Source organism: Bactrocera oleae, chromosome 6 (genome assembly GCF_042242935.1).
Source record: "Bactrocera oleae isolate idBacOlea1 chromosome 6, idBacOlea1, whole genome shotgun sequence".
Classification (NCBI taxonomy): Eukaryota; Metazoa; Arthropoda; class Insecta; order Diptera; family Tephritidae; genus Bactrocera; species Bactrocera oleae.
Genome location: NC_091540.1, coordinates 6,225,130 through 6,248,209, shown reverse-complemented (window position 1 = coordinate 6,248,209; position 23,080 = coordinate 6,225,130). Strand labels below are relative to the sequence as shown.

The 23,080-nt window shown below is 33.5% G+C and overlaps 4 protein-coding genes across 14 annotated transcripts in view; 3 read left to right on the top strand and 1 right to left on the bottom strand.

The window, feature by feature from the left end:
* Positions 1-400: 400 nt before the first annotated feature.
* On the bottom strand, positions 401-13,506 carry LOC106618037 (putative uncharacterized protein DDB_G0271606). Of its 4 annotated transcripts, none has more exons than XM_036358074.2 (11): positions 12,965-13,506; positions 11,942-12,622; positions 10,289-11,281; positions 6,146-7,961; positions 3,088-3,281; positions 2,741-3,013; positions 1,816-1,953; positions 1,501-1,750; positions 1,140-1,423; positions 792-974; positions 401-723 (listed from the first exon to the last, which is right to left on the bottom strand). In XM_036358074.2, exons 2-11 carry the CDS (start codon positions 12,578-12,580, stop codon positions 643-645), a joined length of 4,851 nt encoding a protein of 1,616 aa, XP_036213967.2. In that variant the 5' UTR covers positions 12,581-12,622; positions 12,965-13,506; the 3' UTR covers positions 401-642. The 4 variants fall into 4 exon arrangements, with proteins under 4 accessions (XP_036213967.2, XP_036213968.2, XP_036213969.2 ...); XM_036358075.2 differs by lacking the exon at positions 12,965-13,506 and adding an exon at positions 12,755-12,958; XM_036358076.2 differs by lacking the exon at positions 10,289-11,281 and having other exon boundaries at positions 12,965-13,505.
* A 332-nt stretch (positions 13,507-13,838) lies between these two features.
* Positions 13,839-19,350, top strand: LOC106618048 (deoxycytidylate deaminase). Of its 5 annotated transcripts, none has more exons than XM_070111788.1 (3): positions 15,646-16,298; positions 17,788-17,989; positions 18,194-19,350. In XM_070111788.1, exon 3 carries the CDS (start codon positions 18,209-18,211, stop codon positions 18,959-18,961), a length of 753 nt encoding a protein of 250 aa, XP_069967889.1. In that variant the 5' UTR covers positions 15,646-16,298; positions 17,788-17,989; positions 18,194-18,208; the 3' UTR covers positions 18,962-19,350. The 5 variants fall into 5 exon arrangements, with proteins under 5 accessions (XP_014091050.2, XP_069967889.1, XP_014091051.2 ...); XM_014235576.3 differs by having other exon boundaries at positions 17,755-17,989; XM_014235575.3 differs by lacking the exons at positions 15,646-16,298; positions 17,788-17,989 and adding an exon at positions 13,839-13,978.
* On the top strand, positions 13,844-15,461 carry Clc (clathrin light chain). Of its 2 annotated transcripts, none has more exons than XM_036358080.2 (2): positions 13,844-13,978; positions 14,452-15,461. In XM_036358080.2, the coding sequence occupies exon 2, from the start codon at positions 14,473-14,475 to the stop codon at positions 15,115-15,117; it is 645 nt and encodes a 214-aa protein (XP_036213973.1). In that variant the 5' UTR covers positions 13,844-13,978; positions 14,452-14,472; the 3' UTR covers positions 15,118-15,461. The 2 variants fall into 2 exon arrangements, with proteins under 2 accessions (XP_036213973.1, XP_069967890.1); XM_070111789.1 differs by lacking the exon at positions 13,844-13,978 and adding an exon at positions 14,117-14,320.
* Positions 19,351-21,416: 2,066 nt separating the features above from the next.
* Positions 21,417-23,080, top strand: part of rdgC (retinal degeneration C) — a 119,087-nt gene continuing 117,423 nt past the window's right edge. Inside the window, exon 1 of one of the 3 annotated variants that reach the window (XM_036358084.2) lies at positions 21,417-21,843. The gene's annotated coding sequence lies outside the window, so the exon portion shown is untranslated. Of the gene's footprint in view, positions 21,873-23,080 lie in introns of all 3 variants that reach the window. The other 2 variants (XM_036358082.2, XM_036358085.2) reach the window with 2 other exon arrangements.

Sequence of the window (23,080 nt, the reverse complement as noted above, 5' to 3'; positions counted from 1 at the left end):
CAAAACGCGCACATGAGCACATACCAAGCCTTGCGCACCAAAACGAAAATATTTATATTCGTAAAAATAGAAATAGTAAATATTTTTATACTAAACTTATTAAAAAAACATGTAAACTACAATAATGCTTGTCAACCAATTTTTAGGTTAACTTATGCTTATGCACATAAAAAAATGCATATTATATGCTAAACTGTATTGTATATATGTATATGTATTTGTATACGTAGTATGTAATATATGTATTTAGATACTTAGTAACTGCTATTTTATACTTTTTATATAGATTTGTATTTTGCATGGCGCTTAAAAACGCCGCTTAGCGCACACCTGTACGTTGTTTGCAGGCGCATAAGTTTGCGCTGGCTCAGACGCGCTAATAACAGTTGGTACAAGAATATTAATTTCTGCTAACATTTACGTTAATTATACTTTATTCATTGCATTAATTTTGTTTCTGCACTTTTGCTTCGGTGTAGTTAGAATTGTATAAGGAATTTCGTTAGTTTTTCTTGCTGGGCTGTTTATTGCACGGCAACTTATCGGCTGAATTTATTCAGCATGTACATATGTATGAGCACCAATACCAGCGTTGCTGATGCGTAGTTATTAAATATATATTCATATTACAGTAGATTAATTTTATTGTGAGACTTCACGAAAACGTTTTTGACGTTCTAAACTTTCCACCTCAGCCCAGGAGTTGCGCATATTGCGGAATAACTGTAAAATAAATCAAGTTGTAAAGTTAGAAACTGCTGTTATAGCAACTTGAATGAAGGCATACACACCTCATCCACCCAATTGTGTTCGGCTAGTAGATCGTTTAAAATTTCCGTTGACGATTTGCCCGGATATTCTTGTTGTTGTTCACCAACACGTGACGAACAATGTATATACAAATTATACTTTTCATGAGCAATCTTATGGAATATATCAGCACGGGCAGCGCAAATGCGACACAACAGTATGTCCTGGTGGATAAGCAAATAAAGATGCCATAATAAAAAAAAAATATATAATAAAAAAAAAATAATATAATAAAAAAAAAAATAATATAATAAAAAAAAATTATATAATAAAAAAAAATAATATAATAAAAGACAATAATATAATAAATAAAATAGCTGCAGGCCTACCTTCTCACAAGCCAAGCGCGTATCCACGGGCACCGGTTGCATCGTATTGGCATGATAGGGATTACCAAACAGCAGAAAGCGCACCGATATGCCTGGCTGATGACAACCGCCACAATTTTTCTGTGTCAGATTATTTTGTCCCCACTCGGTGAATACATGACACTTGGGATAAGTTTCAATTGAAACGATAATACTGCGCGTCCATGGCGTAATGGAGAGTAATTTACGCTTACAATTATCCATTATGCTATCGATAATGCGTACGCTGCCCAAAAAGTATTCATCTAGTGGTGAGTGTGGTGAAAAAAAAAAAGAAAATTAGTTAGTAGTCTCAAAATAATTCAATAGCGAGCCTACTCACCCTTTTCTCTAGTTATTTCCAAGAAAAAGCTTGGATCCAGCACCTGTGATATCATTGTTTGTATGTAAATTTCGAAGTTATCACGATAACGCAAATAGTCTTCCATAATTTTCTCAATAAATTGCTCGGTATCGTCGGCTAACAGCTCGGAACGCATAAATTCCACAATAGTCTCCTTGTGCGATTGCACTTGTATGCGTACGGGCGCCTTAACATATAGCTTCTTTGAGTCAAGATTCCATGATGAATACTGTGGGGTAGGGGAAGCGAGAAATTTAGTTATATTTTTAATAATTGCTGAATTATTTCGCTTACCATTGACATGTTGCGATAGAACATTTTGCCATTCTGGCAGAATGGCTCATATTTTTGTAGAATACATTGGGTGTCCACTTGCCAGATGATCGGCCAGTCGTTGACCAAATCGGAACGGAGTACAATGAAATCACCGGTCTGTGGGCAGAAAATGGAAGTTTAAACATAAGACAAGAAAGGAAAATAAGATAGATACAAATTCGAACAGAAATTCAAGTCGATATTCGATATAAGTGTGCTAAGGAATCTGCACCGATTTAAAGCTTTTTGTGTTAAAATGTAAGGTTATGTGTTGAGTTTAATTTTTAAAATTTTCTATTACAAAGCATAATAATGTGAAGAGTAAAAAATCTCGTTATATATTGTAGAAAATGGGCGTGGTTATGGACCGATTTTATCAATTTTAATAGGATATCAGACACATTTTTTCAATTGCACAAGTCAGTCAATATATTCGGTATATTGTGACCAGTTGAAAGTTCTGAATCAATTTCCACATGTGGGACAAAAATCTAAGGTTATGTAATAAGCTTCATTTTAAATATTTTGTATTACAAATAGTAATAATTAAGAGAGCTATGAATGAAGGTTTTTTTTTATTTTAACTAAATTGGTTTCTGAAGTATAAAAGCTTTTTCGAAAGTGGGCGGTGACAAGGTTTTGTAGACCCGACTGCCTTGGTAAGTTGCTGATATCGTTTATCGAAACTCTAGCTGGGAGATGTAATCGTTGTTGTTATAGTGTTAACCTTAACTCTTATCGATCCCGACATACAACAGTAAGCTATTTTACTAGTATCATGAGAGGCTTGAGTACTTGGCGGTAAATTTTTTTAAACAAACACTAACAAAATCGAAGTTTTGTCAGTTTTTTGAACGTTGCTTTCTAGAAAAGAAGTGTATTAATAAAGTAGCGAACTGTGTACCTTAAAATTGTCCGCATCGTGCGTGGCGTTGGCATACGATGATGCATTGGCCTTATTCGGTGTATAACCATCAACATTTTGTTGTTGCGTCAACTGTTGCTGCTGCTGTGGCTGTTGTTGTTGCGGTTGTTGTTGTTGCTGTTGTGGTTGTACTTGATTGAGCGACGTTTGTTGTTGCTGTTGCTCCGGCTGCTGATTATAAGTAGTTTTACGCGGTGCACTCTTATTTCTACGCGATGTCTTCCGACGATAGCTTCTACCGCCCTCATCGCTCTGAAAGCCAAATATTTGTGAATTTTTGATATATAAATATAAAATTCGTGTTACTTAACTTAACACAAACTTACATCATCGTCTTGTGGCGTCCAAACGGGATCCGTATCGGAGTCCGCGAATTCATCGGGCTCTTGATCTTCATTATCGGCCATACCGCTGCCGCTAGCGCCACCTGCTGTGCCCGTACTCATGAACATGGCATGCATGCTCGTCTGTTTCGCTTTGCGTAGACCTTGCTCGCGTCGTGGCGGCAATGTGAGTGGATCTAAAAGACGAGGCAAGTCAAGCCGTAATGCAAATGGTAAGGACAGGAACAAAGTTCTGTTTGATGTGGTGAGTGTATACGTGTTGTGGTTAGATGGGTGAATGAATGTGTGTTGTTAGGTATGACGGTTAGAAGTGTTTATAATGAGAGAGTTCTTATGGAGTTATAGACAATGGTGCAAGTGAAATTCCCGTTATGCTATATATGTGTATATACAGTTATATACATAGATCTCTTACGACAAGGTGAGAGTAGTTTAAAGCGTTTATCCAGTTGAGCAACCTATGTATGCAAAAGAGAAATATGATTAACTAAACTAAAATGTATACCTCAGATACTAAACAGGGTTTTTAAAAAAAAAAGGTGGACGCACACGTTTATGTAGTGGTAATAGAGCAGATCTCAATTGTCTAAAACTTTATACGAAGGGTTTCGAATGCGAAATAACATTGTCCATGTAATTTAAGGATTGGTTGTTGTAATTTGTTGTAATCTAAAGAATTGTTGTAATCTAAAGAATTGTTGTAGTCTAAAAAAAATTTTGTTGCTATTTAATTGAATGATTATTGTATTCTAAAGAATTGTAATCAAAAGAATTGTGGTTATAATCAAAAGAATTGTTGCTGTAATCTAATTCCAATTCAATTCATTTCTATTATAAAGTATTTCAAAGAGTGACTACAACATTTTTATACACTGAACAGCGTATATTGAGTTTGTAACACCCAAAATGAAACATCAAACACCCTGTAAAATATATATATACATATATATGATCAGAATGAGGAGCTGCGTCGATTTAGCTATGTTCGTCTGTCTGTATACACGCAAACTTGCCCCTCAGTTTGTCAGATATCGTTCACACGCCCTTTTCTCCCCAAGAGGCTGCTCATTATTCGGAACCGCTGACATCGGACCACTGTATATAGTTGCCATACAAACTCAATCAAGTGCTTGTATGTTAAACATTATTATTTGACAAGATATCTTCACGAAATTTGGCATGGAATATTGATTGACTACCAAATTAAAAACAAATTCTTGTATGGCATCTTTTGTATTTGTGAAGAATATTATAGCTTCGGTGCAATCAAAGTTAACGTTTCGGTTTATGAAAGCCTCGACTTATTAAAAAAAATGTGCTTCGTGGGAAATTCTAGCATTCATATAGCAACATTAATGTAAAATTTAGTAATTTAAAACTTTGAAACGATTAAAAAAAATTAAAAATTAAAAAAAAAATTAAAAAAAAAAATTAAAAAATTAAAAAAATAAATAAAAATTAAAAAAATAAATAAAAATTAAAAAACTATAACAAAAAAAAAAAAAAAATTAAAATTAAAACAAAAAAATTATTTTAAAAAAATTTAAAAATTAAAAAAAAAAAAATTTTAAATTAAAAAAAAATTTTTTAATTAAATTTAAAAAAAATTTTAAAATTAAAAAAAAAAATTTAAAAAATTAAAAAAAAATTTAAATACCCATAAATACTTCAAAAATACTCTACACACTTAAAAACAAACGTAAAGTAGAATCATTCCCAATTCTCCTCTGTCACTTAAATTATAAATATTTGCGCTTTAAGTCCTGCCTACAGTTACTACAACTCTTATAACAAAACTTAGTTGACTAAAGGTGCTGTACTAGAGTGAGCGTGATTGCTTAACAATAAAAGTGGAATTGAAGTGAATGTGTGTGCATGTTTAGAGAGGTGCGAGTAGTAATTTTAAATGTGATTTAGTTATGTTTCGTGGTGGCTTTGGCCGTGATGGCGACTGAACATTGAATGTGCGGTCTCATCATTGGACTGTGACTTGGCCGCTGACGCAAGTGAAATAGGTAAGTGAAACAGTTTAGAATTTCCGCCCCAAACGCTCGTTCGCGCGCACTCTGCTGATGTTAGAAGAAAATGTGTTGAAAAATTTCTTTCTTTTTTTTTTTGAATTTTTGCTGCTTTTTTGGTTTATACTTCAATTAATTGAACCAATTTAAATTGAAGACTAGTAAGTTTTTTATACTTTCGGTTTTCTTTTTGGCCAGAGCGTTTTAAGTGAGCAATGTAAATGAAGTATAACATCCCATTTCGCATGCATAGAAATGCTTTATCCATCTGGTTGGGAAATAAAAACACAAAATGTTTTTTTTAAGTAAGAACTTTTGTTTCTTTGCTGCCTTCTTTTGTCAAAAAATACTTAATTCCATTTTATCAACTGGTATCTTTTTTTTTTTCTTTCTATTATATATGTATGTATTGTAACAAATCATTTTTGCTGCCATTAATTTTGATTTTAGTTATTATTATTATTATTTTTTAAATAATTTCTTATTTTCATTCATGTTTTAATTAGCACGATAATTAGAACGCTTCAAACCCATTCGTATGGTTTTGCTTTGAATTTTTTCATTTTTTTTCTGTTTTGTGTTTTTTTTGGTTGTTCACGAATTGTCTTTTGCGCGCGAACGAGCATGGGTACGTTCGCGTTGCTGCGGCAGCGTCTTTTTCCACGCAAAATTGTGGTCGAGAGAGAGAGAGAGATAGGAGAGATATGGGTGGGTGTGAGCTTATTTTCTCACCACAACCACGCGCTTGTGATACATTTTCATTTTGTTTTTGTCTTCACCATCTCAACGCTACCGACTGCGCATGCGCCACCAGCCAACTAATTAAAACAGTCAGCAAATTTGCAACACAACAACGCACAGTCGCGCTCATCAATGCCAAGGCCACAGAAAATTTATTAAAGGATGATGATGACCGGCCGTTACGCCAGCGGCAGCTGCTGCAGCAGCAGCGGCAGCGGTGGGTGCTATCGTATTACTAGTAGTGGTAGTACTGGAGGAATTTTGTTGGTCAGGCAACATACCTTGACTGCTGCCGCCGCCACCGCCACCACCACCGCTAAACCCCAATTGTGCACAGTATTGTTGCTGTTGTTGCTGTGGCTGTTGTTGTGGATGTTGCTGCTGCTGCTGTTGTTGCTGTTGTTGTTGCGCCTGTTGCGGTTGTTGTGTTTGGGTCGGAATCTGCTGCCCATATGGGCGGAATGATTGCTGCTGCTGTTGTTGCTGCTGCTGCTGATGTTGTTGTAACTGTTGTTGCGCCTGTTGCTGCTGCTGCTGCTGCTGCTCAGCTGGATGCTGTATGACCGACGCTGTGCTCGCTGTGGCTGCAGCTGATGTCTCGGCAGCAGCAGCTGCTGCCGCCGCCGCCGCCATATGCGCCTGTGGTCGCTTCTTCGGCAATATCTGCGTTTGTGAGAGTATTTTAATACGATGCGCATCATCAGCCGACAAACCGGGATTTTGTTCATCAACAACGCCTGCTTGTTGCTGGTTTGCCTGCTGCTCGCTCGTTTGCCCAGTCGCGCCAGCGCTTGCCGCCTCCTCGTTATTGCCATTGCCGGTTTTTGTACGTTTTGCCGTATTGCCACCCGGCGAACGTTGATAGTTCACCTTGCGGCCACTTTTAACCACAGCTGGTGGTGGCGAATCGTCACGCTCACCCTGCAGGAACTTCAAATAGCTATCCATGAACTGTGTCTTTTTTTCGCCAATCGAAGTGCCAACAACCGGCCTACGCTCGCTACCCGGTACAATACTATTGCCTAACGTTGCGCCCGTCGCCGCCGCCGGCGCTGTTAGGCCGTTATTAGTGAGCGCATGGACCGCTGGCGTGCTGCCAACACTTTGTGCCTCCGTTTGGGGATGACGTATGCCGAAATTTGTGGCACTACGCCCATTGCTATTGTTCAAGTTCGTTGCAGAGTTCGCATAGCCCTGTTTGGGCGCTACAGCGTCGGTGAGAAAGTCCAATTCCTCTTCGATATTGGGCACAATCACTTTATTGCTCGGATCATTGGCAGCGGGCGGTGCATCTGCGTTGGACTGTTGTTGTTGTTGCGTTTGCTGCTGTTGTGGCGCATGTTGCTGTAGTTGTGCTTGTACTTGCGCCTGCGCCTGCGCTTGTTGCTGCTGCTGCTGTGGCGGTTGTGTAGGTGGTTGTTGTTGCTGCTGCTGTGGCGGTGACTGTTGCAGCGGTTGCTGCTGCTGTTGCTGTGGTTGATTGAGATTATAAAGCGTATGTGGTATGGCGCCAGCTGTGGCTGCATTCTGCTGCATGCATGCCGTGTACTGTGAAGCAATTTGTTGTGGAAATGTGCTCGAATAGTACGAAGATAAATTCGTGAGATGCGCCTGCGACTGCGCTTGCGATGACTGCATATGCGCTGGTTGCGGTATTTGTTGCTGTTGTTGCGCTGCCACCTGTTGCTGTTGCTGCTGCACCTGTTGTTGTTGTTGCTGCTGCTGTTGTTGCTGTTGCTGTTGTGCGGCATGTGGATTTACATAGGTCGGTATGCTAATGGCGGGCGCTTGCGCAACCGGCGACGGCGTATTGTTCTCGATCTTCAAGGGCGTATTCCATTTACTATTGAAATCATAGTAGGTAGCTTGTTGTTGTTGTTGCTGTTGCTGCTGTTGTTGCTGCTGCTGTTGCTGCTGATGATGCTGTTGCTGCTGTTGTTGTTGTTGTGCTTGCTGTTGTTGCTGATGCTGCACCACATCCTGCTGTGGGCTGCGCACCGTCGCATAGTCGTTCGTAACGAGCGTCTTTTTCGGTTGACGCTTGCGCGGTGTTTTGGCAGGTTTCGCAGGCAGTTGCTTTGGCGGCTCCACTTCAACCTGCAATGGTGAGAAGATGTAGAAGTTTTTAGTGATGTAAACCCACGCTAAATATTTATAAATAAATGTAGATAGCGTGAAAACAAAATGTTTAGCTGAAAAATAATTGATTTGTTATATGAATAAAAAAATAATTGATATCCAAAATTTATTTATGAACTATGTATATGAAATGCAGCTCTAAGGTACTAATGCAATATTTATACTGAAGAAATTTGCGAGTCTCTGCTGAATGAAGTAATAGGAGTGATAGGAGAGGAAATTTTTTACTTTTGACCTATTATTGTAAAACTGATAAGAATTATGACAATATTAATAGAAATTAAAAACAAATATAAATAATAATGAACTATAAAATAAACAAAATATAGAATTAAAATGAAAAACCGAAAAATTATTAAGTAATAATGACAAAAAAAATTTAAATAATAGTAAATAATAAAAAATATTAAATAATTTAAAAAAAAAAAACAATTAAATAATTTAAAAAAAAATTTAATTAAAAAAAATTAATAATTAAAAAAAATTAAATGATTAAAACAAAATATATATATTAATTAATAATTAATAAAAAATATATTAATTAATAATTAATAAAAAAATATATTAATTAATAATTAATAATTAATAAAAAAATATATTAATTAATAATTAATAAAAATATATATTAAATAATAATTAATAAAAAAAAATATATTAAATAATAATTAATAAAAAAAAAATACATTAAATTCGTAAACACAAATCAAGGCTAGATTAAACATTTTTAGACACAGTGGATGCATGCTTTTATTTTTAACACACAGATTTTACTTAAACGACTACACTTGCTTTCACACAAAACCTAACACTGGTGTACTGCAATGTTTCTCCATATTAAAAAAAAAAAAAAACTAATTGTCAAATAAAAAATGCATGTTTTGCTGTAATTAATCATGATGAAATATTAAAATTGTGCAAATGTTGTAGGGTAACATTAGGATCGAGTAGAAATGTCAAAAAAGCCATAATCAGTTGTAGAGTATTTCCACTTATTTGCAATGCCACTAAAAACGGTATATTTTTATATATTATAGCAGCCGTCTTATACGCAACTTCCTCAAAAGCTTGGAAATAAACGTCACAGGTTCAAATACATACAAATTCGTTTTGTTTAGTTTCACTCCCTTTTGTTAAACAGAAATGAAAATCGATTAGATGAGCACAGTTAAAAGGTGGCAACGTTAAAGGAATAAAAATATTACAGAAAATAAAGGAAAATAAACAAAAAAAAAGTGTAGGTTAGCTATAAAATAACGGTAATTTAGTATTAGGTTATGCTGTATATATATTAACGGGTGTTTGCTGTCACCAAATGTGTAAATAAAATTTTTGCAAACACAAAAAAAAAATTAAAAAAAAAAATAAAAAAAAATATAAAAAAAAAATATAATAAAAAAAAAAAGATTTTCGTTGAAAAAAAGTACAGAATAAATTGAAATATTAAATACTATAATAATTTTTGATATTGTATACAAACAAATAAATGTGTGCCTTGAAAAAAAAATATTTATTTAATTTTTCGGTAATTTTACCATAATATTTTAGAAATTTTCAAGTTTTCTATGCATATGTGCTCTTATTTCTTTATTCTAATAAAGTTTTAACAACTTTAGTTATATTAATGCCGGTTAATATGAAAGCATTTCGAAAACGTGAAGTCACTAAAAATGTGTTTTTTTTTTAAATCTTATTTAAGCATTATGTGATTTTAATTAATCAATATCAAATAATAAAAACGCACACATGAAATGAAAAAGTGTTGTAACCAAATCACCTAAACAACGAGCTATGCAATGATGAAATGGTTGCTTTACTAAAGATAATATTAGCCAATTGTCAACAGCAACATAAATATTTTTTTATTATACAACTGTTTGCAGTTAAAAAGTTTCATGTGACATTTACACCCTTTAGCATATTTTCAATTTTACACAACTGAGATGATGCCTTTTTTTATTTATTCAGCTTTTTCGAACTGAACTCAACTTATGGAAAAACATTGCATACGCACTTAAGCACAGCGCAATTAAATATTTTTATATATATAATATATATATATATATAATGAAATAGAATGAGTGCGTCAAGTGTTAGTAGTTTGTGTGTTAGATGTTAAAAGCAAACGTAAATAAAGAAAAGTAAATAAAAAAAAAAAATATTAGCGAAAAAAAATTGTAATAACAATCAAATTCAATTAAAGCACATAAAAGATGCATAGAATGCAGGGAACAATTTAACAAAAGGCTTCAAGAAAATATACAAATCGAAAATCATAAAATACAAACCTTGGGTATGATTTGAATCTGTGACGCTTGGGAGGAAGAAGTTTGTTGTTGTTGCTGCTGCTGTTGTTGTTGATTATTTGTATTCGCCGTAGGCGATACCAACATATTCGCCACCATATGCTGGCGTCGTTGCTTTTCGACATGTTGTTGCTGCTGTTGTTGTTGCTGCAATTTTTGATTATTGAACAAATTTTGCTGCGCTAACAACTGCTGTTGCTGCGCTTGAGCTTGTGCTTGTTGTTGTTGCGTATGCTGCAACACAGTCGAATTACTAATTGGAGCACCCGTATTTGGATTATACAGAGTTTGTTTAATTTCAAGTCCAGGTGGCAAATTGAATATCAAACTTTCGCCCACATCATTATCTGTGACATAACCCAATTGACGATTTTCTTGTTTCACTTGTAATTGCAAAACATTTTTCACATCTTCCGTACTAGCACCACCGTCCGCCGAACCATTGGTATCTTCGATTTTAGTCCAACACGCTGAAACGTGTTGCTGTTGTTGTTGTTGTTGTTGATGCTGCTGCAGCTGTTGCTGTTGTTGCGGTGTACTTTGTATCACAGACGAATAAGCAACTGTGGCTGAAGCTGGTGAGCCTGCACCTGCAATATTACGACGCAAGGCCGGCGATTCAGCACCACCACCACTGCCTGTCTTATAGACAATTACATGTGGTGAGACAGCATTATCGACAGCAACTGTGAGTGCTGGTGTTGTGCTGCCAGCAGCATATGAACTATTTACATCGTTCTGATGTATTTGATCGACTTGTATTAGTTGTTGTTGTTGACCTTTGCGTACAATTTTATAATTTTTACCATCAATAGTACAATACATTTCAGCATCATTGTCAATTGTAGCATTAATTTCATCTTGCTGTTGTTGTTGTTGCTGTTGCAACTGTTGTTGTTGTTGATGTAGTTGCGTCTGATATAAAAGTATATCATTATAGGCTTTTAGGTCGGATGGCTTCTCCTGTTTGATTTGCTGAAAATGTGCAACACAGGCGTCGCAAGAATTCAATTGATTTTATTTGACTGTAGTTTATATGTGTTTGTGACTGTAGATGATGTTATATATTATTCGAGTTTTCGGTGAATTTTTATATTTATGATTTAATAAATGTATGTACGCATACGTATGCGGAGATTTCATATGCAGTAAAAGGAGTTTTCTTTTCTTGAACAATAATAGTTGAATAAGCTTATGTGAAATCTATGTAGACTTATATACTTTTAGAATCTTTTGAATTCTGTTAAAATTTTCCAAATTTTAAAGTTTTACTTTAAATATTAATCATATTAAAAGAGAACTAAGAAGAGAAATCAATGTACTATCCATTACAGGTTGGTTTTGTAACTCTCAGTGTAAGTGTTTGAAAAAAATAAAACAAAATCAATAATATAATACAATTTCATTATTTTTCGATCTTACATTAATTATTAGTATAAAGCACCTGAGAATTTGACTAAAAGAGAGTAGAATCGTATACAGCCCAGTCTTTACACCTCTATACAAAGCTTCAAAGGTTATAAAATTGAGCAGCAAGTTTAAACAAATAAAGAACTCAGGCCGTAATTGAAATTTAAACAAATATAAAGGCTTTGCATTCAGACTTAAAACCAAACTCCCCAACATACTACTCACCACCTTCTCGGCCACTAAATTCAACTGTGGTTGTTGCGCTTGTTGTTGTTGATGTTGCTGCTGTTGCGTTTGCTGATGCTGTTGCTGTTGTTGTTGCATTGCCAGAAATGTATTGGATATCATCGGTGTATTCCAACTAAGCGTTGTTGATGTAATTGCTGATGTTGTGGGCGATGGCGAAGCACCGCTCGATGAGGAATTTTCACCATAGTAATTAGAAGCAGCATTATTTGCTGCTGCAGCGGCAGCTGAAGATACAACAGCGACAGCGGCTTGATTTTGAAAATTCGTCAATTGCTTATCTAACGTTGATGGTATTTGTATTTGACGCACTGGTGTATTTACAGCACTTGAGGCGTAGTGGGCTGGTTTTGGTTGTGCACTAGCTGCAGCCGCATGATGGTAGATTTGTTGAAAGACTGGATTATATCCGCCAATGGGTGAAGGTGATACAAAACTTCCGCTGCCAGCAGCTGCGGCATTAAAGCTAGCAGCTATACCAGAATGTGCTGCCTGTAGAAATAAAGATTGGGCAGGCGCCAAGTGTGGATGTTGAAAATCTTCTGCAGATCCAGTGCTGGAGGCAGATGGCACAATGCGATTATAAGCATAGGACCAGGGACTTGAATTGGGATCCATATTGATGTACGAAAAGTTTTTGTAGTAAATGTGTGATTAAGACTGTTGAACGAAATTGATTAAATATAAGAATACACAAGTATAATAAAGAGCAAGAAACATTCTATTGTTGTGGGGTTGCAATTTAACACCATAAAGCAGAAAAAATTGCATACGAAAACAAAATATATATACCTAGATATGCAGCGCCAAAAATATTACATTTCGACGAGTTGCCTGCGGAGGCATTAAAAAATCATATTACACACACCAAACACAATAAATTGCTAGTCTAGTGCATAACCCGTTCATCGCTGAATAAAATGTATAATAATGCTTTATCTAAAATTTCAATGCCGATTATGTCTCAACGCTTCCCCACAACAATACAAAAACAAAACGCACTTGCTTTGCTTCCGATTGGTGTTATATGCAGTGCGAAAAAACTTCTAGTTTGGGGATTTTTTTTACTTGTCCCGTACTACACCGAAACCCGCTCACTTAGTATTCGCAAACCAGTGGAGCACCACAAATATGTACTTTGTCTTGCGTTATGTATCTAGCTGGATTACGACCGTGTTGTGGCTGCACGGCAAAACGGCTCGACCGGTCGTTCTGTGCGCCGTTGCCCAACGCTGTCGCTGCCTTGCGTGACTCGTCGCGTTCTCCTGCAACTCGTTACGTTGACTTTATGTAGAATTTCAATTTTTTCACACTTTTTATGGATTCACGTAATAAACTTCACTTCACCGTTATTAAGAAAGTTCTTGGGTAGACTTTGCAATTAAAATTTTTACAAAAATATCACGTTTTTGTTGTCAATTTTCACTTTTTCGCGTCATCTATTCTGTCTACTCGTTATACTGACCGAGCGCCATTTTGAGAAAAACATTCCCACTCCGAATTCGACCGAGGCTAGCTAGTCCGAAAGTGTGTATTTTCTGGCAGTCAAAGCATGACGGAAAAATGTCAAAATACATAAAAACGAACAGCATTGCATGGTTGCACTGCATTTGTTTAAGTTTTAAATTTTTGGAAAATGCGCTTATATTAAATCTTTTGATCAAAAAAATTAGAGTTTATTACATGAAATATATACATTCACATATATATTTATTTATGTAAGCCTTATATTTCTGACCAGCAGCAGATTTTAGTGCACTTAAAACTAATTGCAACATTTTCTTATCAAAATTTTATAAATGTGATATTCGAAACACTAAGTCATTCTGTGCCTATGTAATCAGCTGTGAATTGCAATTTGACAATACAGTGCAATCGTGAATTTGTTTTGCCGATTGTTTTCCCGCTTTTTTGAAGGTGTACTAAGTATTTTTCGCACACTTTGTGTGTTAAACTTATTACTCTTAATTTTATTGACATATTAATAAATCTAGACAAATTAAAGTTCGTATAAAGGTGAGAGATTGTCGTAAGTTGGATGTATTTAATAAGTTAGGTGGTTGCGTTTGTGCGATCAGAAGCTTTACGGGAAAAATATATTACTATGCTTATGGCCTTTGTTGTGCAGGTTTGTTCGATTTTAAACTTTTCGTTGGCAAGTGTTGTCTCATTCGCTCGTTCGTCATATCTGACGTTTTTCAATGACAATTGCCTGCTAAAGAAGAAGATTAAACATTTACGCATTGATTGGGAGAAATTTACAGCTAATTTTGCTTTTTACAAAATATAAGTTTTTTTGTGCTGACTCAACCAAGTGAGAATTAAGTAAAAAAATACTGAACTTAATTTATTCTTGAGGTAAATATCACAATTTAAAGCCGACTTTGCGTTTGCTAAGACAATGTTAAGGCTTTAAATCTGCCTACGTGTAATTGCTATAGAAAATGTAGTACAATACGCCCCAAATTTTTATTGTCTTAATTCTCCAGTGATAGCTGCCTTTCTTCAAAATGGATTTTGGTGATGATTTTGCACCCAAAGAAGAGGTTGATCCAGCCGCAGAGTTCTTAGCACGTGAACAATCAGTGCTCGGTGATCTTGAATCCGAAATAGTACCACCTGCAAGCACTGTTGCAAGCGGACCGCCCAGCACCGATGGCAATGGTCTTCTTGGTGGCGATGATCTTGCAGCCAATGTGGTGGGTGGTGGACTCGGCTCATCCACTGGTAGCTTTGAAATGATAGGTGGCGAATCGAATGAACCCGTCGGTATTTCAGGGCCACCACCCTCACGTATTGAACCAGAGAAAATAAGAAAATGGCGTGAAGAACAAAAACAACGACTTGAAGAGAAGGATCGCGAAGAAGAACGCAAGAAAGAAGAGTTGCGTCAACAAGCTAAACAAGAATTAGATGATTGGTTGCGCCAAACTGAAGAATCAATTGCTAAAACAAAAGCTGCATCACGTAATGCGGAAAAACAAGCAGCAGCGCTAGAAAATGGTGGTCCACTGGAACCGGGCACCGAATGGGAACGCATTGCAAAATTGTGCGAATTCAATCCAAAAGTGAACAAATCAGGCAAGGATGTATCGCGTATGCGTTCCATATACTTGCATTTAAAGCAGAATCCCATCCCACTAAAAACCGCTTAGTTATTACAAGTAAAACCGAAAAAAAGCCTTAGTGCACTAAAATATTCACACATATAAACGAGTTTATTAATAGTATTTCGGTCTAAGATTTACAATACATTTGTGCTGATTCTTATTTTGACAGCTTATTATTTTTTTTGTGCAAATTGGATTCACAAAGGCAGTTAGTGAATAAGTTGTTTACTTACTAAGCAAATTCCATTTGAAAAAGTATTGATTATATTACATTGGTTTATACATATGCATATATTAATAGAAATTTCGCAATATGTACTGTAAATTTAAAGGAAATGAATTTATTGAAATTTACAACAAATATAATTGCAAACTTTAAAGGCCCAAAATATGTTCTTCATGTGCAGTTGGTTTATTAATTATTTTTAATTTGAAATTTATTTTTTTGGTGCAATTTTATAATATCCTTTCAGATAAACAATCTTATCAGCTGAAAATCGCAGAAATTCAAATTCATATTTGCACAAACACATTTCTTTGTCACACAGTCGCAACCGCCGTGTGGAAATTCGCGAAGCTTACAAAAAGCGGCACAGGTGAAATCAGCAGTGATCGGTTGTGCAGTATACTCAGTTTTTACAGCTGCATTTTGTTGACAATCGTGTAGGTCGAATACTTCGTAACGCGCTGAAAGAAAATAAAAATTATTTGCTTTAATAAGCAATACTTTAGTAAAACGTCTTTACTTCTTGCATAAGTGACGTGGCTTTGCAAGATTATTACTGCTATAAAAGTTGCTGCACAAAACGAACGCATATTTTTCACTAGAAATGCTCGACTGAAATATTTTTTTGTTAAGCTCTGCTTTTGATAACTATAATAAAAGTTGTGTATGTATATATGTATACGACTATATACCGTGCCTGTAAACGTTTTGCGTTTTTCTTGTTTCATAAGAGTTTAAGAGTATAACTACTCTTTTAGGCAGTGCTGAAAAAATAATTAACAATAAAATATTACAATTAACCTTTACAAATAAAAAGTTTCTATATAAACAATTAATTCCGATTGTTGAGTATGTATATCAGCTATATGCGACAGTGATCCGATCTGAAAAATTTGTTCGGAGATTGTAGCGTTGCCTTGGACAATAATCTGTGCTAATTTCGTAAAGATACCTTGTCAAATAAAGAGTTTTTCATACGAGAACTTGACCTGTGTAGCAGGTATGTACATACATATACAGTTACTGACAATAAAATAGAAGCCAAGTTTTATTCACAACTAAGTATTTGCAAACAAAAAAAAAAACAAGTGTTACCACAGTTCTTAGAAGGAAATAATTATTTTTTATAGTTAATAAGATTTATTTTAAACATTTCAAAAGCAAAAATAACTTAATAAAAATTTGAATATAATATGCAGAGAACTTTTAAAGAAACTATCAGTAATTTCAATTGACAAATAAAATATAATCATAGAACCAAAACTCGTAAATAGTAGACTATTATAATTAAAAAATACATATAAGTTGGAATTTTGTTGCAAAACCTTTAATTGCGTGTACAGCAGCGCACCTTTTCGGCGCGGATTCCACTAGCGCTTTACAGACTGAATTCGCTTCACGCCTCTCACTTTTTCCCATAGTTCCTCCTTAATTAGTGGTTTAATATGTCCCAACTGTTTCTTTACAATCTTCCACAGGTATTCTATATGCTTTAAATCTAGAAAAGGCCAAATCATAACATCGATTCTTTGATCCTGTAGCCAGGTCTTGACCACACCCAAGCTATGATTCGGGTCATTGTCATGCTGATTTCTTAAAACCAAAACAGCGGTCCAACTCCGTACCACGAAAAACATTCCCATATCACGATATTACCACCTCCGTGTTTGAAACTTTTTGTCGTGTATTCATTTCAGCATTCTTCGAACGTCGAACCCAATTTTTTCCATCGCTACCTAGCATATTTACTTTAGATTCATCGGACCAAACGATCTTACGCCATTTTTTTTTGTATTTTCTTCACCGGTCCAATTGTTATGCGCCGGAGCAAAAGCAATCTGATTCTGATCTGACGGTTTTGTCAACATTGGGATTTTCCGGGACAACCTGCCGCAGAGATTCTTTTCTAAAAGGCGACGCGCAACAGTTCGCGGAGAAAGTTCTACACTTAATGCTCTTTGATTAGCTACAGAGAACTTGAAAGCATCGCGTTTTGATAAAATCTATATGTAATTATGATGCTGAGACGTCGTTTTTCGTAGCCGTCCCTTCATTCGAATTTTTTTTTGGAGATTTCAATGCAGTATACATATTGTATATTTTTCGATTTTTTTATAATTATATTAACGGTATAAGTGTTATTTTGCAAATTTTGTATAAGCTTAAGCTCTGCCGCTGTGCTGTGCTGCGCTGTCCTCGCCCATTTCTTCTACAAATAATACTTAATTGTAACAAAATATCAAGTTTTAACAAATATTCTAAATATTATATTTTTACAATATAATTTTTTACTAAATAACGCCTATATTTGATATTATTATTCCTTGATTCTGATTTTAAAAGATAAATATAGTAGGAATCGATTACAGGCAAAACATATCCGAAATTTATCGGACAACTAATATAGATTGTATAATTATTTCGGAACCTTTTATTTGATTTTATTTTTTTGTCAGTAACTGTATGCTATAGGGGTCCGTTATCAGCAGTTCCGACAAATGAGCAGCTTCTTGAAGAGAAAAGGGCGTATGCAACAATTCAAAGCGATATCTCAATAATTGAGTTCTAGCTCGTATATATACAGTCAGAAAGACGTACACGGCAGACTTATGACATTCTGTTTAAAGTATAAAAAACGCATTATAAAAAGAAAAAAAATACTTTTAAGAAATTACTGATGCAAACGCACATGTAAGTTTTAAAATTGTAAAGACTTTATTGCCTTATCTTTTTTCTTTAGTATATTATATCTAATCCAGCAAAAGCAGTCTGCTGAGTTTACAAACGAATAAAAGCCGTACGAATTAGTTTCAGCATGCGGCATCATAATGCATCGTTTACATAGTACAATTTAATTTTATTAAAAAAAACATTAACAATTTTTTTTTATTCTAGTCACAAACACATGCAATGACTGAACATAACTACGATGTGACGACCTCACCAAAGTCCACCACCTCGAACAGCTCCAGCAGCAGCAGCGGCGACAGTTGCTGTCGCTCAACTTCGGATTCTAGCGACGAGTTGCATTCAACCTCTTTTCGTTCATCTTCACCGTTAGATGATTATGAAGACAAAGGTTGCGTAAATCTTCTAACAGATAAAACATTTCACAACGAAATCTATGAACTTGCTGTGAAACGCAATACAAATTTGAACAATAGCAGACAAGAAGCATGCGTATTAGATAATAAAAATCGTATTATAAGTGTAGGCAATAATGAACTTTTAACAGATCACGAATTTGTCATGGCAATTGCCCTCTTGGCATCCACACGCAGTGATGATCCTAAAACGAAAGTGGGCGCTTGCATTGTGGATCGTAAAAATCGCCTTATTGGTATTGGTTACAATCATTTTCCACCTAATTACACGAACGAACCATATCCGTGGAGCAAAGATAAATGGAATCACTTAAATAATAAACTCACCTATGTCATACATGCTGAATCGGCAGCCATATTCTCTGCACAATCAGCAGATTTACGCGACGCCACCATATATTCCACATTGATGCCTTGCAATGAGTGTGCCAAACTGATTATACAGTCGGGTATACGTAAAGTTTTTTATTTGCATTCAAAATTATTCGAAAAGTGGATATATAAAGCATCGCGACGCATGTTGCATGCAGCTCGTGTCACATTGCAGAAGTTGGAGTAGTGTACAGCAGTAGTTTTGCGCATATTGTGGTATTTGTAGTTCAAATATCTTACCTTTTTGTTCATATATCCAAATAAGTTACGTGTGTACGCGGCATAATGAAAGCGTATATGTATGCTTAATTCTATATATATCATATATACAAGTACAATACATAAATTTTAGTTTATTTTTTTTTTTTTTACTTATATTCCTTCCATGTGATTGGTAACGCAAGCTTTCAATTTTTCTTTATTATTTTTCAAATTCTACATATGTATATAGACTATGTAAAAGGACTTCCAAAGATAAAGATAAATTAAGAAGTCTCGTCATTCGAAAAAATTTGTAAATAGTATATACGTGTATTTTTTAAATAAATTTTTTACGACGAATTCAAAACGATAAAATGGCTGAAAAAATTTGTTTCTTTAGTACTATGTTGTTTTTTTAAAAGTAGCTTATTTATTTATTATACATATGTACATGTGTAAAAAATTTAAGCGCTTTACTACAAACTTTGACTTGACATCGCTCACAGCGAAAAAATCATTTTCCTTGTTTGAATAAAAATATTGGTTCATACTGGTTACGTAGATTCGGCTGTTCTGGGAACGGCGCATGTCACTTCAAAAATTTTCGTTTTCACTTTTGTCGAAACCCACGAAACACAACATACCGTTGTATGACTAACTGTAAGTTGTTCTAGCAGTATAAAATATTACCAAAATTATTTGGTTAAGGTGACATACATTGCTCGTATATAAATCGGGGTTCGTTTTGGTTATGTTGACCTAACTGTCGTGGCTGAAGTAACCGCTACAACATTAGAGGGATTTCATATCCAGAAAAATCGCCTTTCCACTGTTCTGTCTAAAAAAAATCTGCATCTCAATCCAAAATCAGAAAATTTTCTACTTATTGACAAAGTTTTTAACGAATATTATATTTATTGAAGGTTCTCTAGGTTTAAGTATGCTTTCGAAACTATTTTGCGTTGCCTTATTTTTTATATTTGGACCAAAAAGACGGAAGAAAGCGTTAAATTTGGTATTTCTTCTCATTCAAGTTATCCTCGGATGAAGCGCCTTAAAGCGTGCTAAAAATTTTATTTATGCAGTGTTGGCTTGGTTAAGGTTCTCTCATGTAATGTTAATAAACAACTGCATGTACAAATACTCTGTTGGAGTATAATTATGTTATTCTCTCTGCTAATATTTATACAGCATGTTTATATGCATGTGTGTATGTACATATGTATTTTAGTATTAGTGTTAAGGTGTTGCTTGTAGTTACTGTCAATAAATCAATACTTTTTTTAATAGAGTAAGTATTATTTACATACTTAAAAAAAAAATATTTTCACAAATAAAGTTTTTTTTTATTAAAAGGCACACCTAGTGTGAAACTTCGAAAATATAAATTTGTTTTGATTTTGCTTTATTCGATAGTATGTATGTACATACTTTTAAAATTAACTTACTAAATTTTTAAATAAATATTTCAAATATTTTTTGAGTTACAGTTTACAGAAGTGTAGCCGCTCAGTTTAATTAGCTCTATTAGTTTATCTTTAAGCGCGTTTTTCAAGAAACTAGATTTTTGAAATTAACTACAGTTGTAATTCGATGACAAATCCTTTGATTCGTTTGGAAAATAGCGAATAACTCATTACAAATTATTAATATTTTTTTAAATTTTTGGTGTTGAATCATTAATTGCGTATAAATATATTGTATTTTTAAAGCATGACTTCCAGTAGTTTTCTCGTAAAAATTTTCAAAAATAATTTTTTAGTTTCCTAAAATAATTTTTTAGTCGGTCGCACGAGTTGTGCGACTTGAGAATTTTTTTAAGCTTAAATCTAAAATTAAGTTTAACCTGAATGCTTAATCAAAGTAATAAAGTGTTTACTTCAACAACATATAATAATTTAAATTTTTTATATCAAATTTTCTGCTTGATTTAAAATTGAAAATATCAAATTTTTTTGTAGTTTAATTAAATTACAGATATTTACAAAAATATTAAATCAGCACATACGACCCAACCTAATACAAACACTTGTTTTGTTGGCATGTATTTATGTAAATGTTCATTAACCCTTATCAACATGCGTGAACTCCATGTAATAACCAAATCCTTTAAATATGCTTGCTATCAACTGTTAAATAACGTTCAACTGTTAACTATACAGGCACACGCCAAGCACGTGCCATTTGTGTGAACAGAGCATGTAACAGACTCTGCTGGCAGCACCTACAATTATTGTAATAACAGAGAACATACAAGAATTCCTCTACGTTTTCTGCTAATAACTGGTGTATAAAGGATTTCTGTTAACTTAACAGCTCCACACATTTAACAAGTGTATGGTGTATGACAGCAGCTGAGCGCCAACAGTAACATTTTAACATCTTCGTCGCATCGTACAAATCGCTTTTCTTTCGCCGGCCCACACACAAACAAAAGCATGCGAAACGACGGTGTTGGCATCAGTTTTCCATGGCTTTTAAAGTGGCGTGGACGTGTTTGTCGTAGCTACAACGCGCCATAAACGTGTATTAACAAAATATGTAAACTTTATATTATATATGTGTGTGTATGTGGATACACAAGCGACGTTAGTGTGCTTGAATAACGTTGCAGCAGCGTGCTGAAAGTATCGCGCGGACGCGGAAGCCAACGCGAATTCGATAATAAATATTATAGAAATTGTAAATAAAAGTGAATGTTTTAGTGTTTTTGTTGTTATTGTGTAAGCGGCGTGTTTACTAAGTGTCAATGTCATTTATGAAGTGCAGTTGTTGCGGTTTTAGCGCGCCGATTTCTGACTAATCATTAAATATAAATAAATAAATAATTTCTCGTGTGCGGTGAAGAGTGCTTAAGCGCTTTAAAAGGTGCATTAATTAAATTTTTCGCTTGATTTGTAAGTGTTATTTGTGTTTATCTTGTGTTGCTTGTGTTTTATTTGGTTTGAAAATTTATTGAATATTAAGTAGCAATTAGCAAATACAATAAATTTTAAATACAGATAAATTAATATAAAAATTAACATAACAAGCTTAAATGTAATGAAGTAAATAAAAAATATTTTATTAACACAAAGCACAATTTTTAAAAATATATATTATACAAAAACAAATAGTATACGTATATTAATTTAAATAAAAAGCAAATGACAAAATATTTAAAATATATTTTCGCCTATAAATAGAAATAAATGTATAAATTTTAATATTTATATATTGTAATACATTAATTAAAATTATTTAACAATTAATAAAAACAATTACTCTCAAAAGAATTAATAAAAAAAAAAAATGTTTGCAAATCTATGTACATACATATGTATATATTATATCTTTCTTTATAAATAAAATTCAAATAAATTAAAGTTGGTTAAAAATTAATAAAATGAAATAATAATTAGAAAAATATTAATGAAAAATTTTAAAAATTATATACATATGTATGTATTCAACAATAAAATCGAATATTAAAAAATAAATAATACAAAGAAAAAAATATTGGAAAAGCTATATATTACATCTTTTTCTATAGATAAAATTAATGAAATCAAATAATAAATAACCAACAAATATTAATAAAACCTTAAAAAAACAAAATTAAAAAACAAAAAGTAAATAAATAAAATTAAATTATTATAAAAAAAAAAATTATTTAAAACAAATAAAAAATTTAAAATGCATATTAAATATTTCTCTATAAATAGAATTAATTAAAATTTAAATATTATAAAAAAATAATTAAAATTTTACAAATATTAATATAAATAAAAAAAACATTAAAAAATATATTTCTAATAATTAAAAAATATATTTGAAAAATTAAAGAAAATATTGCAAAAGTTATAACGAAAACATAAATTGAATAAAATTAATATAAAATATAACAATAAAAATAAAAAAATAATTTAAAATAGGAAAAAAGATTTAAAATAAACCTGACTATTACTGATACTTTTTAAAATATTATTAATAAGTGAAATTAAATAAAATTTTAAAGAAATGATTCGTATAATTCTAAAAAGTTTCAAATCTTATTAACTCAATTTAAAAAAAAAAAACAATAAATAAATTTTTTAATAAATAATTTATAAAATTCTTGAAAGCT

Coding starts and splice junctions, on each gene's coding strand:
- Clc (XM_036358080.2), top strand. CDS start 14,473: ATGGATTTTGGTGATGATTTTGCACCCAAAGAAGAGGTTGATCCAGCC.
- LOC106618037 (XM_036358074.2), bottom strand. CDS start 12,580: ATGGATCCCAATTCAAGTCCCTGGTCCTATGCTTATAATCGCATTGTG. Junction 11,282..11,941: donor ATTTAGTGGCCGAGAAGGTG/GTGAGTAGTATG, acceptor GCACATTTTCAG/CAAATCAAACAGGAGAAGCC. Junction 3,282..6,145: donor TGGCGGCGGCAGCAGTCAAG/GTATGTTGCCTG, acceptor CTCGTCTTTTAG/ATCCACTCACATTGCCGCCA.
- LOC106618048 (XM_014235575.3), top strand. CDS start 18,209: ATGACTGAACATAACTACGATGTGACGACCTCACCAAAGTCCACCACC.